The sequence below is a fragment of the Haliotis rufescens genome, unplaced genomic scaffold (genome assembly GCF_023055435.1).
Source record: "Haliotis rufescens isolate VD_foot unplaced genomic scaffold, xgHalRufe1.0.p SCAF_17, whole genome shotgun sequence".
In the NCBI taxonomy this organism is placed as follows: Eukaryota; Metazoa; Mollusca; class Gastropoda; order Lepetellida; family Haliotidae; genus Haliotis; species Haliotis rufescens.
This window is the reverse complement of record NW_025963857.1, coordinates 105,048-122,411: the sequence shown is the minus strand read 5'-3', so window position 1 is coordinate 122,411 and position 17,364 is coordinate 105,048. Positions and strand designations below refer to the sequence as shown.

The 17,364-nt window shown below is 47.9% G+C and overlaps 1 protein-coding gene across 2 annotated transcripts in view; it reads left to right on the top strand.

Moving 5' to 3' along the window:
- LOC124121849 (protein IMPACT-like) overlaps positions 1 to 17,364 on the top strand; it is a 35,675-nt gene that overhangs the window by 16,300 nt on the left and 2,011 nt on the right. For both annotated transcript variants that reach the window (XM_048397378.1, XM_048397377.1), the window contains exons 8-10: positions 13,935 to 14,008; positions 14,992 to 15,082; positions 15,941 to 16,075. In XM_048397378.1, coding sequence (XP_048253335.1) covers positions 13,935 to 14,008; positions 14,992 to 15,082; positions 15,941 to 16,075 — 300 coding nt within the window. The remainder of the gene's footprint in view (positions 1 to 13,934; positions 14,009 to 14,991; positions 15,083 to 15,940; positions 16,076 to 17,364) is intronic.

The following is a 17,364-nucleotide window of genomic DNA, read 5'->3' as shown; positions in this document are numbered from 1 at the left end:
TGTACACACACATACACCCCTGTACACACACATAAACCCCTGTACAGACACATACACCCCTGTACACACACATAGACCCCTGTACACACACATACATCCCTGTACACACACATACACCCCTGTACACACACATACACCCCTGTACACACACATACACACCTGTACACATACACACCTGTACACACACATACACCCCTGTACACACACATACACCCCTGTACACACACATACACACCTGTACACACACATACACCCCTGTACACACACATACACACCTGTACACACACATACACCCCTGTACACACATACACCCCTGTACACACACATACATCCCTGTACACACACATACACCCCTGTACACACACATACACACCTGTACACATACACACCTGTACACACACATACACCCCTGTACACACATACACCCCTGTACACACACATACACCCCTGTACACACACATACACCCCTGTACACACACATAAACCCCTGTACAGACACATACACCCCTGTACACACACATAGACCCCTGTACAGACACATACACCCCTGTACACACACATACACCCCCGTACACACATATAAACCCCTGTACACACACATACACCCCTGTACACACACATAGACCCCTGTACACACACATACACCCCTGTACACACACATACGCCCCTGTACACATACACACCTGTACACACACATACACCCCTGTACACACATACACCCCTGTAAAGACACATACACCCCTGTACACACATACACCCCTGTACACACACATACACCCCTGTACACACACATACACCCCTGTACACACACATAGACCCCTGTACACACACATACACCCCTGTACACACACATACACCCCTCTACACACACGTACACACATACACCCCTGTACACACACATACACCCCCCTGTACACACAAATACACTCCTGTACACACATATACACACACCCCTGTATGCACAGAAACACCCCTGTACACACATACATCCCTGTACACACACACATACATCCCTGTACACACACATTCCCCCCTGTACACACACATACACCCCCCTGTACACACATATACACTCCTGTACACACATATACACACACCCCTGTATGCACACAAACACCCCTGTACACACATACATCCCTGTACACACACATTCCCCCCTGTACACACACATTCCCCGCTGTACACATACACACACCCCTGTACACACACACACCCCTGTACACACACATAAAACCCTCTACACACACATACACCCCTGTACACAAACATACACCCCTGTACACAAACACCCTTGTACACACACACCCCCCTGTACACACTCACACACATACACCCCTGTACACACACATACACCCCTGTACACACACATACACCCCTGTACACACACATACACACCTGTACACACACATACACACCTGTACACACACGTACACACACATATACACCTGTACACACATATACACCTGTACACACACATACACCCCAGTACACACATACACCCCAGTACACACATACACCCCTGTACACACACCACCTTTACACACACATACACCCCTGTACACACATACACCCCTGTACACACACATACATCCCTGTACACACACATACACCCCTGTACACACACATACACACCTGTACACATACACACCTGTACACACACATACACCCCTGTACACACATACACCCCTGTACACACACATACACCCCTGTACACACACATACACCCCTGTACACACACATAAACCCCTGTACAGACACATACACCCCTGTACACACACATAGACCCCTGTACAGACACATACACCCCTGTACACACACATACACCCCCGTACACACATATAAACCCCTGTACACACACATACACCCCTGTACACACACATAGACCCCTGTACACACACATACACCCCTGTACACACACATACGCCCCTGTACACATACACACCTGTACACACACATACACCCCTGTACACACATACACCCCTGTAAAGACACATACACCCCTGTACACACATACACCCCTGTACACACACATACACCCCTGTACACACACATACACCCCTGTACACACACATACACCCCTGTACACACACATACACCCCTCTACACACACGTACACACATACACCCCTGTACACACACATACACCCCCCTGTACACACAAATACACTCCTGTACACACATATACACACACCCCTGTATGCACACAAACACCCCTGTACACACATACATCCCTGTACACACACACATACATCCCTGTACACACACATTCCCCCCTGTACACACACATACACCCCCCTGTACACACACATACACTCCTGTACACACATATACACACACCCCTGTATGCACACAAACACCCCTGTACACACATACATCCCTGTACACACACATTCCCCCCTGTACACACACATTCCCCGCTGTACACATACACACACCCCTGTACACACACACACCCCTGTACACACACATAAAACCCTCTACACACACATACACCCCTGTACACACACATACACCCCTGTACACAAACACCCTTGTACACACACACCCTCCTGTACACACTCACACCCCTGTACACACACACACCTGTACACACACACACACACACCTGTACACGAGCACACACACCCCTGTACACACACACATACATCCCTGTACACACACACATACATCCCTGTACACACACATGCACCCCTGTACATCCACATACATCCCTGTACACACACATACACCCCTGTACACACACATACACCCCTGTACACACACATACACCCTGGCACACACACACATATACACTTTCACACACACACACACACACTCACACTCACACACACATACACCCCTGTACACACAAATACACACACCCCTGTACACACAAATACACACACCCCTGTACACACACATACACACACCCCTGTACACACACATACACCCCTGTACACACACACATACACCCCTGTACACACACACATACACCCCTGTACACACACATACACCCCTGTACACATACGCACACCCCTGTACACACACATACACCCCTGTGCACACACATACACCACTGTACGCACGCGAGGGGCGGTCGGGTAGCCTAGTGGTTAAAGCGTTCGCTCGTCACGCCGAAGACCCGGGTTCGATTCCCGACATGGGCACAATGTGTGAAGCCCATTTCTGGTGTCCCCCGCCGTGATATTGCTGGAATATTGCTAAAAGCGGCGTAAAACCATACTCACTCACTCACTCACTGTACGCACGCGCACACACACACACACACACACACACACACACACACACACACACACACACACACACACACACACACACACACACACACACACACACCTCTACACACACATACACCCCTGCACACACACACACACACACACACACACACACACACACACACACACACACACACACACACACCCCTGTACACACATACACCCCTGTACACACACATATATCCTGGCACACACAAACACATATATATACCCCTGTACACACACACACACACATAGATCCCTGTACACACACATACACCCCTGTACACACATACACCCCTGTACACACACATACATCCCTGTACACACACATACACCCCTGTACACACACATACACACCTGTACACATACACACCTGTACACACACATACACCCCTGTACACACATACACCCCTGTACACACACATACACCCCTGTACACACACATACACCCCTGTACACACACATAAACCCCTGTACAGACACATACACCCCTGTACACACACATAGACCCCTGTACAGACACATACACCCCTGTACACACACATACACCCCCGTACACACATATAAACCCCTGTACACACACATACACCCCTGTACACACACATAGACCCCTGTACACACACATACACCCCTGTACACACACATACGCCCCTGTACACATACACACCTGTACACACACATACACCCCTGTACACACATACACCCCTGTAAAGACACATACACCCCTGTACACACATACACCCCTGTACACACACATACACCCCTGTACACACACATACACCCCTGTACACACACATAGACCCCTGTACACACACATACACCCCTGTACACACACATACACCCCTCTACACACACGTACACACATACACCCCTGTACACACACATACACCCCCCTGTACACACAAATACACTCCTGTACACACATATACACACACCCCTGTATGCACAGAAACACCCCTGTACACACATACATCCCTGTACACACACACATACATCCCTGTACACACACATTCCCCCCTGTACACACACATACACCCCCCTGTACACACATATACACTCCTGTACACACATATACACACACCCCTGTATGCACACAAACACCCCTGTACACACATACATCCCTGTACACACACATTCCCCCCTGTACACACACATTCCCCGCTGTACACATACACACACCCCTGTACACACACACACCCCTGTACACACACATAAAACCCTCTACACACACATACACCCCTGTACACACACATACACCCCTGTACACAAACACCCTTGTACACACACACCCCCCTGTACACACTCACACACATACACCCCTGTACACACACATACACCCCTGTACACACACATACACCCCTGTACACACACATACACACCTGTACACACACATACACACCTGTACACACACGTACACACACATATACACCTGTACACACATATACACCTGTACACACACATACACCCCAGTACACACATACACCCCAGTACACACATACACCCCTGTACACACACCACCTTTACACACACATACACCCCTGTACACACATACACCCCTGTACACACACATACACCCCTGTACACACACATACACCCCTGTACACACACATAAACCCCTGTACAGACACATACACCCCTGTACACACACATAGACCCCTGTACAGACACATACACCCCTGTACACACACATACACCCCCGTACACACATATAAACCCCTGTACACACACATACACCCCTGTACACACACATAGACCCCTGTACACACACATACACCCCTGTACACACACATACGCCCCTGTACACATACACACCTGTACACACACATACACCCCTGTACACACATACACCCCTGTAAAGACACATACACCCCTGTACACACATACACCCCTGTACACACACATACACCCCTGTACACACACATACACCCCTGTACACACACATACACCCCTGTTCACACACATACACCCCTCTACACACACGTACACACATACACCCCTGTACACACACATACACCCCCCTGTACACACAAATACACTCCTGTACACACATATACACACACCCCTGTATGCACACAAACACCCCTGTACACACATACATCCCTGTACACACACATTGCCCCCTGTACACACACATACACCCCCCTGTACACACACATACACTCCTGTACACACATATACACACACCCCTGTATGCACACAAACACCCCTGTACACACATACATCCCTGTACACACACATTCCCCCCTGTACACACACATTCCCCGCTGTACACATACACACACCCCTGTACACACACACACCCCTGTACACACACATAAAACCCTCTACACACACATACACCCCTGTACACACACATACACCCCTGTACACAAACACCCTTGTACACACACACCCTCCTGTACACACTCACACCCCTGTACACACACACACCTGTACACACACACACACACACAGCTGTACACGAGCACACACACCCCTGTACACACACACATACATCCCTGTACACACACACATACATCCCTGTACACACACATGCACCCCTGTACATCCACATACATCCCTGTACACACACATACACCCCTGTACACACACATACACCCCTGTACACACACATACACCCTGGCACACACACACATATACACTTTCACACACACACACACACACTCACACACACATACACCCCTGTACACACACATAGACCCTGGCACACACACACTGACATAAATCCCTGTACACACACATACACATACATCCCTGTACACACACACATACCCTTACACACACACACACACATATATCCCTGTACACACACACATACCCTTACACACACATACATCCTGGTACACACACACATACATATACACCCCTGTACACACACATACACCCTTGCACACAGACACACACACATACATCCCTGTACACACACATACACCCCTGTACACACAAATACACACACCCCTGTACACACAAATACACACCCCCCTGTACACACACATACACACACCCCTGTACACACACATACACCCCTGTACACACACACATACACCCCTGTACACACACACATACACCCCTGTACACACACATACACCCCTGTACACATACGCACACCCCTGTACACACACATACACCCCTGTGCACACACATACACCACTGTACGCACACACACACACACACACACACACACACACACACACACACACACACACACACACACACACACACACACCTCTACACACACATACACCCCTGCACACACACACACACACACACACACACACACACACACACACACACACACACACACACACACACACACACACACACCTGTACACACATACACCCCTGTACACACACATACATCCTGGCACACACAAACACATATATATACCCCTGTACACACACACACACACATAGATCCCTGTACACACACATACACCCCTGTACACACATACACCCCTGTACACACACATACATCCCTGTACACACACATACACCCCTGTACACACACATACACACCTGTACACATACACACCTGTACACACACATACACCCCTGTACACACATACACCCCTGTACACACACATACACCCCTGTACACACACATACACCCCTGTACACACACATAAACCCCTGTACAGACACATACACCCCTGTACACACACATAGACCCCTGTACAGACACATACACCCCTGTACACACACATACACCCCCGTACACACATATAAACCCCTGTACACACACATACACCCCTGTACACACACATAGACCCCTGTACACACACATACACCCCTGTACACACACATACGCCCCTGTACACATACACACCTGTACACACACATACACCCCTGTACACACATACACCCCTGTAAAGACACATACACCCCTGTACACACATACACCCCTGTACACACACATACACCCCTGTACACACACATACACCCCTGTACACACACATAGACCCCTGTACACACACATACACCCCTCTACACACACGTACACACATACACCCCTGTACACACACATACACCCCCCTGTACACACAAATACACTCCTGTACACACATATACACACACCCCTGTATGCACACAAACACCCCTGTACACACATACATCCCTGTACACACACACATACATCCCTGTACACACACATTCCCCCCTGTACACACACATACACCCCCCTGTACACACATATACACTCCTGTACACACATATACACACACCCCTGTATGCACACAAACACCCCTGTACACACATACATCCCTGTACACACACATTCCCCCCTGTACACACACATTCCCCGCTGTACACATACACACACCCCTGTACACACACACACCCCTGTACACACACATAAAACCCTCTACACACACATACACCCCTGTACACACACATACACCCCTGTACACAAACACCCTTGTACACACACACCCCCCTGTACACACTCACACACATACACCCCTGTACACACACATACACCCCTGTACACACACATACACCCCTGTACACACACATACACACCTGTACACACACATACACACCTGTACACACACGTACACACACATATACACCTGTACACACATATACACCTGTACACACACATACACCCCAGTACACACATACACCCCAGTACACACATACACCCCTGTACACACACCACCTTTACACACACATACACCCCTGTACACACATACACCCCTGTACACACACATACATCCCTGTACACACACATACACCCCTGTACACACACATACACACCTGTACACATACACACCTGTACACACACATACACCCCTGTACACACATACACCCCTGTACACACACATACACCCCTGTACACACACATACACCCCTGTACACACACATAAACCCCTGTACAGACACATACACCCCTGTACACACACATAGACCCCTGTACAGACACATACACCCCTGTACACACACATACACCCCCGTACACACATATAAACCCCTGTACACACACATACACCCCTGTACACACACATAGACCCCTGTACACACACATACACCCCTGTACACACACATACGCCCCTGTACACATACACACCTGTACACACACATACACCCCTGTACACACATACACCCCTGTAAAGACACATACACCCCTGTACACACATACACCCCTGTACACACACATACACCCCTGTACACACACATACACCCCTGTACACACACATACACCCCTGTACACACACATACACCCCTCTACACACACGTACACACATACACCCCTGTACACACACATACACCCCCCTGTACACACAAATACACTCCTGTACACACATATACACACACCCCTGTATGCACACAAACACCCCTGTACACACATACATCCCTGTACACACACACATACATCCCTGTACACACACATTCCCCCCTGTACACACACATACACCCCCCTGTACACACACATACACTCCTGTACACACATATACACACACCCCTGTATGCACACAAACACCCCTGTACACACATACATCCCTGTACACACACATTCCCCCCTGTACACACACATTCCCCGCTGTACACATACACACACCCCTGTACACACACACACCCCTGTACACACACATAAAACCCTCTACACACACATACACCCCTGTACACACACATACACCCCTGTACACAAACACCCTTGTACACACACACCCTCCTGTACACACTCACACCCCTGTACACACACACACCTGTACACACACACACACACACCTGTACACGAGCACACACACCCCTGTACACACACACATACATCCCTGTACACACACACATACATCCCTGTACACACACATGCACCCCTGTACATCCACATACATCCCTGTACACACACATACACCCCTGTACACACACATACACCCCTGTACACACACATACACCCTGGCACACACACACATATACACTTTCACACACACACACACACACTCACACTCACACACACATACACCCCTGTACACACACATAGACCCTGGCACACACACACTGACATAAATCCCTGTACACACACATACACATACATCCCTGTACACACACACATACCCTTACACACACACACACACATATATCCCTGTACACACACACATACCCTTACACACACATACATCCTGGTACACACACACATACATATACACCCCTGTACACACACATACACCCTTGCACACAGACACACACACATACATCCCTGTACACACACATACACCCCTGTACACACAAATACACACACCCCTGTACACACAAATACACACACCCCTGTACACACACATACACACACCCCTGTACACACACATACACCCCTGTACACACACACATACACCCCTGTACACACACACATACACCCCTGTACACACACATACACCCCTGTACACATACGCACACCCCTGTACACACACATACACCCCTGTGCACACACATACACCACTGTACGCACACACACACACACACACACACACACACACACACACACACACACACACACCTCTACACACACATACACCCCTGCACACACACACACACACACACACACACACACACACACACACACACACACACACACACACACACACACACACACACACACACACACACACCCCTGTACACACATACACCCCTGTACACACACATACATCCTGGCACACACAAACACATATATATACCCCTGTACACACACACACACACATAGATCCCTGTACACACACATACACCCCTGTACACACACATACACCCCTGTACACACACATACACCCTTGCACACACACACCCACATACATCCCTGTACACACACATACACCCCTGTACACACACATACACCCCTGTACACACACATACACCCTTGCACACACACACATACACCCCTGTACACACACATACACCCTCGCACACATACATCCTGGCACACACAAACACATATATATACCCCTGTACACACACACACACACATAGATCCCTGTACACACACATACACCCCTGTACACACATACACCCCTGTACACACACATACATCCCTGTACACACACATACACCCCTGTACACACACATACACACCTGTACACATACACACCTGTACACACACATACACCCCTGTACACACATACACCCCTGTACACACACATACACCCCTGTACACACACATAAACCCCTGTACACACACATAAACCCCTGTACAGACACATACACCCCTGTACACACACATAGACCCCTGTACAGACACATACACCCCTGTACACACACATACACCCCCGTACACACATATAAACCCCTGTACACACACATACACCCCTGTACACACACATAGACCCCTGTACACACACATACACCCCTGTACACACACATACGCCCCTGTACACATACACACCTGTACACACACATACACCCCTGTACACACATACACCCCTGTAAAGACACATACACCCCTGTACACACATACACCCCTGTACACACACATACACCCCTGTACACACACATACACCCCTGTACACACACATAGACCCCTGTACACACACATACACCCCTGTACACACACATACACCCCTCTACACACACGTACACACATACACCCCTGTACACACACATACACCCCCCTGTACACACAAATACACTCCTGTACACACATATACACACACCCCTGTATGCACACAAACACCCCTGTACACACATACATCCCTGTACACACACACATACATCCCTGTACACACACATTCCCCCCTGTACACACACATACACCCCCCTGTACACACATATACACTCCTGTACACACATATACACACACCCCTGTATGCACACAAACACCCCTGTACACACATACATCCCTGTACACACACATTCCCCCCTGTACACACACATTCCCCGCTGTACACATACACACACCCCTGTACACACACACACCCCTGTACACACACATAAAACCCTCTACACACACATACACCCCTGTACACACACATACACCCCTGTACACAAACACCCTTGTACACACACACCCCCCTGTACACACTCACACACATACACCCCTGTACACACACATACACCCCTGTACACACACATACACCCCTGTACACACACATACACACCTGTACACACACATACACACCTGTACACACACGTACACACACATATACACCTGTACACACATATACACCTGTACACACACATACACCCCAGTACACACATACACCCCAGTACACACATACACCCCTGTACACACACCACCTTTACACACACATACACCCCTGTACACACATACACCCCTGTACACACACATACATCCCTGTACACACACATACACCCCTGTACACACACATACACACCTGTACACATACACACCTGTACACACACATACACCCCTGTACACACATACACCCCTGTACACACACATACACCCCTGTACACACACATACACCCCTGTACACACACATAAACCCCTGTACAGACACATACACCCCTGTACACACACATAGACCCCTGTACAGACACATACACCCCTGTACACACACATACACCCCCGTACACACATATAAACCCCTGTACACACACATACACCCCTGTACACACACATAGACCCCTGTACACACACATACACCCCTGTACACACACATACGCCCCTGTACACATACACACCTGTACACACACATACACCCCTGTACACACATACACCCCTGTAAAGACACATACACCCCTGTACACACATACACCCCTGTACACACACATACACCCCTGTACACACACATACACCCCTGTACACACACATACACCCCTGTACACACACATACACCCCTCTACACACACGTACACACATACACCCCTGTACACACACATACACCCCCCTGTACACACAAATACACTCCTGTACACACATATACACACACCCCTGTATGCACACAAACACCCCTGTACACACATACATCCCTGTACACACACACATACATCCCTGTACACACACATTCCCCCCTGTACACACACATACACCCCCCTGTACACACACATACACTCCTGTACACACATATACACACACCCCTGTATGCACACAAACACCCCTGTACACACATACATCCCTGTACACACACATTCCCCCCTGTACACACACATTCCCCGCTGTACACATACACACACCCCTGTACACACACACACCCCTGTACACACACATAAAACCCTCTACACACACATACACCCCTGTACACACACATACACCCCTGTACACAAACACCCTTGTACACACACACCCTCCTGTACACACTCACACCCCTGTACACACACACACCTGTACACACACACACACACACCTGTACACGAGCACACACACCCCTGTACACACACACATACATCCCTGTACACACACACATACATCCCTGTACACACACATGCACCCCTGTACATCCACATACATCCCTGTACACACACATACACCCCTGTACACACACATACACCCCTGTACACACACATACACCCTGGCACACACACACATATACACTTTCACACACACACACACACACTCACACTCACACACACATACACCCCTGTACACACACATAGACCCTGGCACACACACACTGACATAAATCCCTGTACACACACATACACATACATCCCTGTACACACACACATACCCTTACACACACACACACACATATATCCCTGTACACACACACATACCCTTACACACACATACATCCTGGTACACACACACATACATATACACCCCTGTACACACACATACACCCTTGCACACAGACACACACACATACATCCCTGTACACACACATACACCCCTGTACACACAAATACACACACCCCTGTACACACAAATACACACACCCCTGTACACACACATACACACACCCCTGTACACACACATACACCCCTGTACACACACACATACACCCCTGTACACACACACATACACCCCTGTACACACACATACACCCCTGTACACATACGCACACCCCTGTACACACACATACACCCCTGTGCACACACATACACCACTGTACGCACACACACACACACACACACACACACACACACACACACACACACACACCTCTACACACACATACACCCCTGCACACACACACACACACACACACACACACACACACACACACACACACACACACACACACACACACACACACACACCCTGTACACACATACACCCCTGTACACACACATACATCCTGGCACACACAAACACATATATATACCCCTGTACACACACACACACACATAGATCCCTGTACACACACATACACCCCTGTACACACACATACACCCCTGTACACACACATACACCCTTGCACACACACACCCACATACATCCCTGTACACACACATACACCCCTGTACACACACATACACCCCTGTACACACACATACACCCTTGCACACACACACATACACCCCTGTACACACACATACACCCTCGCACACATACACCCTTGCACACACACACATACACCCTTGCACACACCCTTGCGCACGCACACACACACAGACACACAGACACACACACACACACACGCATCCCTGTATATACACCCTCATATAGCTGGAATATTAATGAGTGGAGTGTTAAACAACAAACAAACAAACACATACACCCCCTTTTCATAAACATGCACTGAATACACATACATGCAGTTAACATACTGTCTGTATAAGATGTTTTGTGTTTCAGATAGAGCTTGTGAGGAATAAGTTACTGGAGAACAGGAAGATAGCAGCAGCTACCCACAACATCGTGGCCTACAGGTGTGTACAGGAGTCTCGGGGACAGGAGCGCACAAGTTGACAGTGTTTATTTGTTTATTTGTTCATTTGTATTTGTTTATTGATCTTGACACTGTTTTTAAGATGGACTTTATTAGCAATGATTGAAAACTTACTTCATTATTTCCACCTTCCTAAGAAGTAAAAACCTCACTCCCCTACCCAGAGTTCCATGCAGCCATAGTACCGTATATCGCCATTTATAAAGCGACCCCACGTATAAGACAACCCCGCTGTACAAGCCTTTAAAATCGATGCACACAGGATTATGTTGAAAACTGATTAGCAACTAGGGCTGGGATGGGTAACTCGGGTACTCGGGCCGGGTGGGTCCTGAGTAGGACCCGGGTACCCACAGTACTACTCAGACCTGTGGTTAGTCGCCTGATATATTTAATGACAAACACTGAGCATAGCTCAGTGGTTACACTACAAGTCGCTAATGTTCGCATTTCTTTCTGACAATGCATACATTCCTTTAGCATATGTTTGAATAAAGATAAAGCTTCAGTCAACTTCAGTGTACACATGATCTGATCATTTGATACATGAATCTAAATTGTTTTTGCCAGGGCTGCAGTAAAACAATTCCAATCGGACATTTTGTTCCCAACTCCTTGAGTCCTACAGTGGGTAGCGTCGGGTAATAGGGGGTCCGGGAGTAAATCTGGACTTGTCCCAGCCCTATTAGCAACACAGTTCATCATAGTTGACTCGGAACCCCCGGCCACCCCTTGTACAAGTGATGTGGGTAGAATCCCAGTTCACCTCGATTATGTTTCTAGGTTTGTCAGCACCATACCCGTCGTCGTAATCCACCTACACCTGTCTCATGTTGCGGTCGTCAGATTTGTATGCTAGTAATTTCTGACAGTCCGGGACTTCAATAAGAAGTCAGGAGAATACTCCAGGACACCAGGTGCCTGTTCAGTGAGTGTTGTCTGATTACTTCACTCGTATTTCAGGATCCGAGTCCCCAACTCGGACATCATGTACCAGAGCTGTGAGGACGACGGAGAGTTCGGAGCTGGACAGAGAATGCTGCATCTCCTCAATGTAAGGGCAGCGAGGCATGTAACAGAGAACTGTTTCAGCTGGGGATGTTATAGGTGTAGGATAAAGCCCGTCCGAGGGTTTTTAGGATATTTTAGGTTTACCGGTATATGAGGTTTTATTCCAAGGACAAGGGTTTTAAATATCATAAAAACCCAAGGAGAAGTGTTTTATCCAACAAAAGAAACTTAAGACAACGTTTATCAACATTTTTATATTTCAAACATGCTTTCCATGAACATTAGGAATCGGGCGTACAATATTTGTTGCAGGCATATGGTGCTTGAAAAAGACATGGTTCAAGCATTGTGATTTATCAGTATATCTGTAGCCTAGTGGTACACTCACTGAGATAAATTATTTAAAATATTATATAAAATGCCGGGATATTTTCACATCCCTGTTTATGAGATTTATTCCCACTGGAGAACAATAGGATGACATCACTATAGGTTTATAAATCTGAGGAGAGAGAGCCAGGTGGACAGTTTATTCAGTAAAAGTTTTCCAAACCAAATTACTTACAACGGCATATGCTATTCAAGCACATATAATATGTATCAAGTATGGTAGAGGTAGCGTTTGGCATAAATAGAGAGCTGAGAGAAATTAAAACCTTTTTTTTAATAGTTCCATGTAATGTTGACAGTTATTGTTAGCCTCAAGAAGATCAAAGGATGGACGTATATTTTGCAAGTTCCAACAATGAAATTTTGTAGTGTACAGGTTATGATCATCTCACCTCCAGAATGTTGAGATCTGATTGGCGCACATGATCTTGATAAAATACTGTGTACCCCGTCTGGGAGGGCTATATCTTGAATGAGGTGATTGTTAATATAGTGACGCCTCTTCCTCTAGATTCTGAATGCGGAGAACGTGATGGTGGTGGTGACTCGGTGGTACGGTGGCATCCATCTCGGCCCGGACAGATTCAAGCACATCAATAACCTCTCCAGGGGGATCCTGCTGGAGCACGGCTACGTGAAGGAGAAGGTGAGGGGAGGAGGGGTGGGGGAGGAGTTGTATTCATTTGATACTTATACCCTGGGCTCATCCATTAGTGCCCTAGGATGTGCAGCAATGGCATTGCACATGTATCAACTGACTGAAGGGTGGCGCACACTGTCACAAACTATGTGCAAAGTAAACCTTATTTACCTTAGTGAATCTTTACTTCATCACCTGCCCTGGTGTCTCTGTGAATCTTTACCTCATCACCTGCCCTGGTGTCTCAGTGAATCTTTACTTCATCACCTGTCCTGGTGTCTCAGTGAATCTTTACTTCATCACCTGCCCTGGTGTCTCGGTGAACATTTACTTCATCACTTGCCCCGATGTCTCAGTGAAACTTTACCTCATCACCTGCCCCGGTGTCTCAGTGAATCTTTACTTCATCACCTGCCCTGGTGTCTCGGTGAACATTTACTTCGTCACCTGCCCTGGTGTCCCAGTGAATCTTTACCTCATCACCTGCCCCGGTGTGTCAGTGAATCTTTACCTCATCACCTGCACTGGTGTCTCAGTGAATCTTTACTTCATCACCTATTTTGGTGTCTCGGTGAATCTTTACTTCATCACCTGCCCTGGTGTCTCGTTGAATCTTTACCTCATCACCTGCCCGGTGTGTCAGTGAATCTTTACCTCATCACCTGCCCGGTGTGTCAGTGAATCTTTACTTCATCACCTGCCCTGGTGTCTCGGTGAACATTTACTTCGTCACCTGCCCTGGTGTCCCAGTGAATCTTTACCTCATCACCTGCCCCGGTGTCTCAGTGAATCTTTACTTCATCACCTGTTCTGGTGTCTCGGTGAATCTTTACTTCATCACCTGGCCTGGTGTCTCGTTGAATCTTTCCCTCATCACCTGCCCCGGTGTGTCAGTGAATCTTTACCTCATCACCTGCACTGGTGTCTCAGTGAATCTTTACTTCATCACCTATTTTGGTGTCTCGGTGAATCTTTACTTCATCACCTGCCCTGGTGTCTCGTTGAATCTTTACCTCATCACCTGCCCGGTGTGTCAGTGAATCTTTACCTCATCACCTGCACTGGTGTCTCAGTGAATCTTTACTTCATCACCTGCCCTGGTGTCTCAGTAAATCTTTATTTCATCACCTGCCCTGGTGTCTCAGTGAATCTTTACTTCATGACCTGCCCTGGTGTCTCAGTGAATCTTTACCTCATCACCTGCCTTGTCACTCAGTGAATCTTTACTTGATCACCTGCCCTGGTAACTAAGTTAATCTTTACCTCATCACCTGCCCTGGTGTCTCAGTGAATCT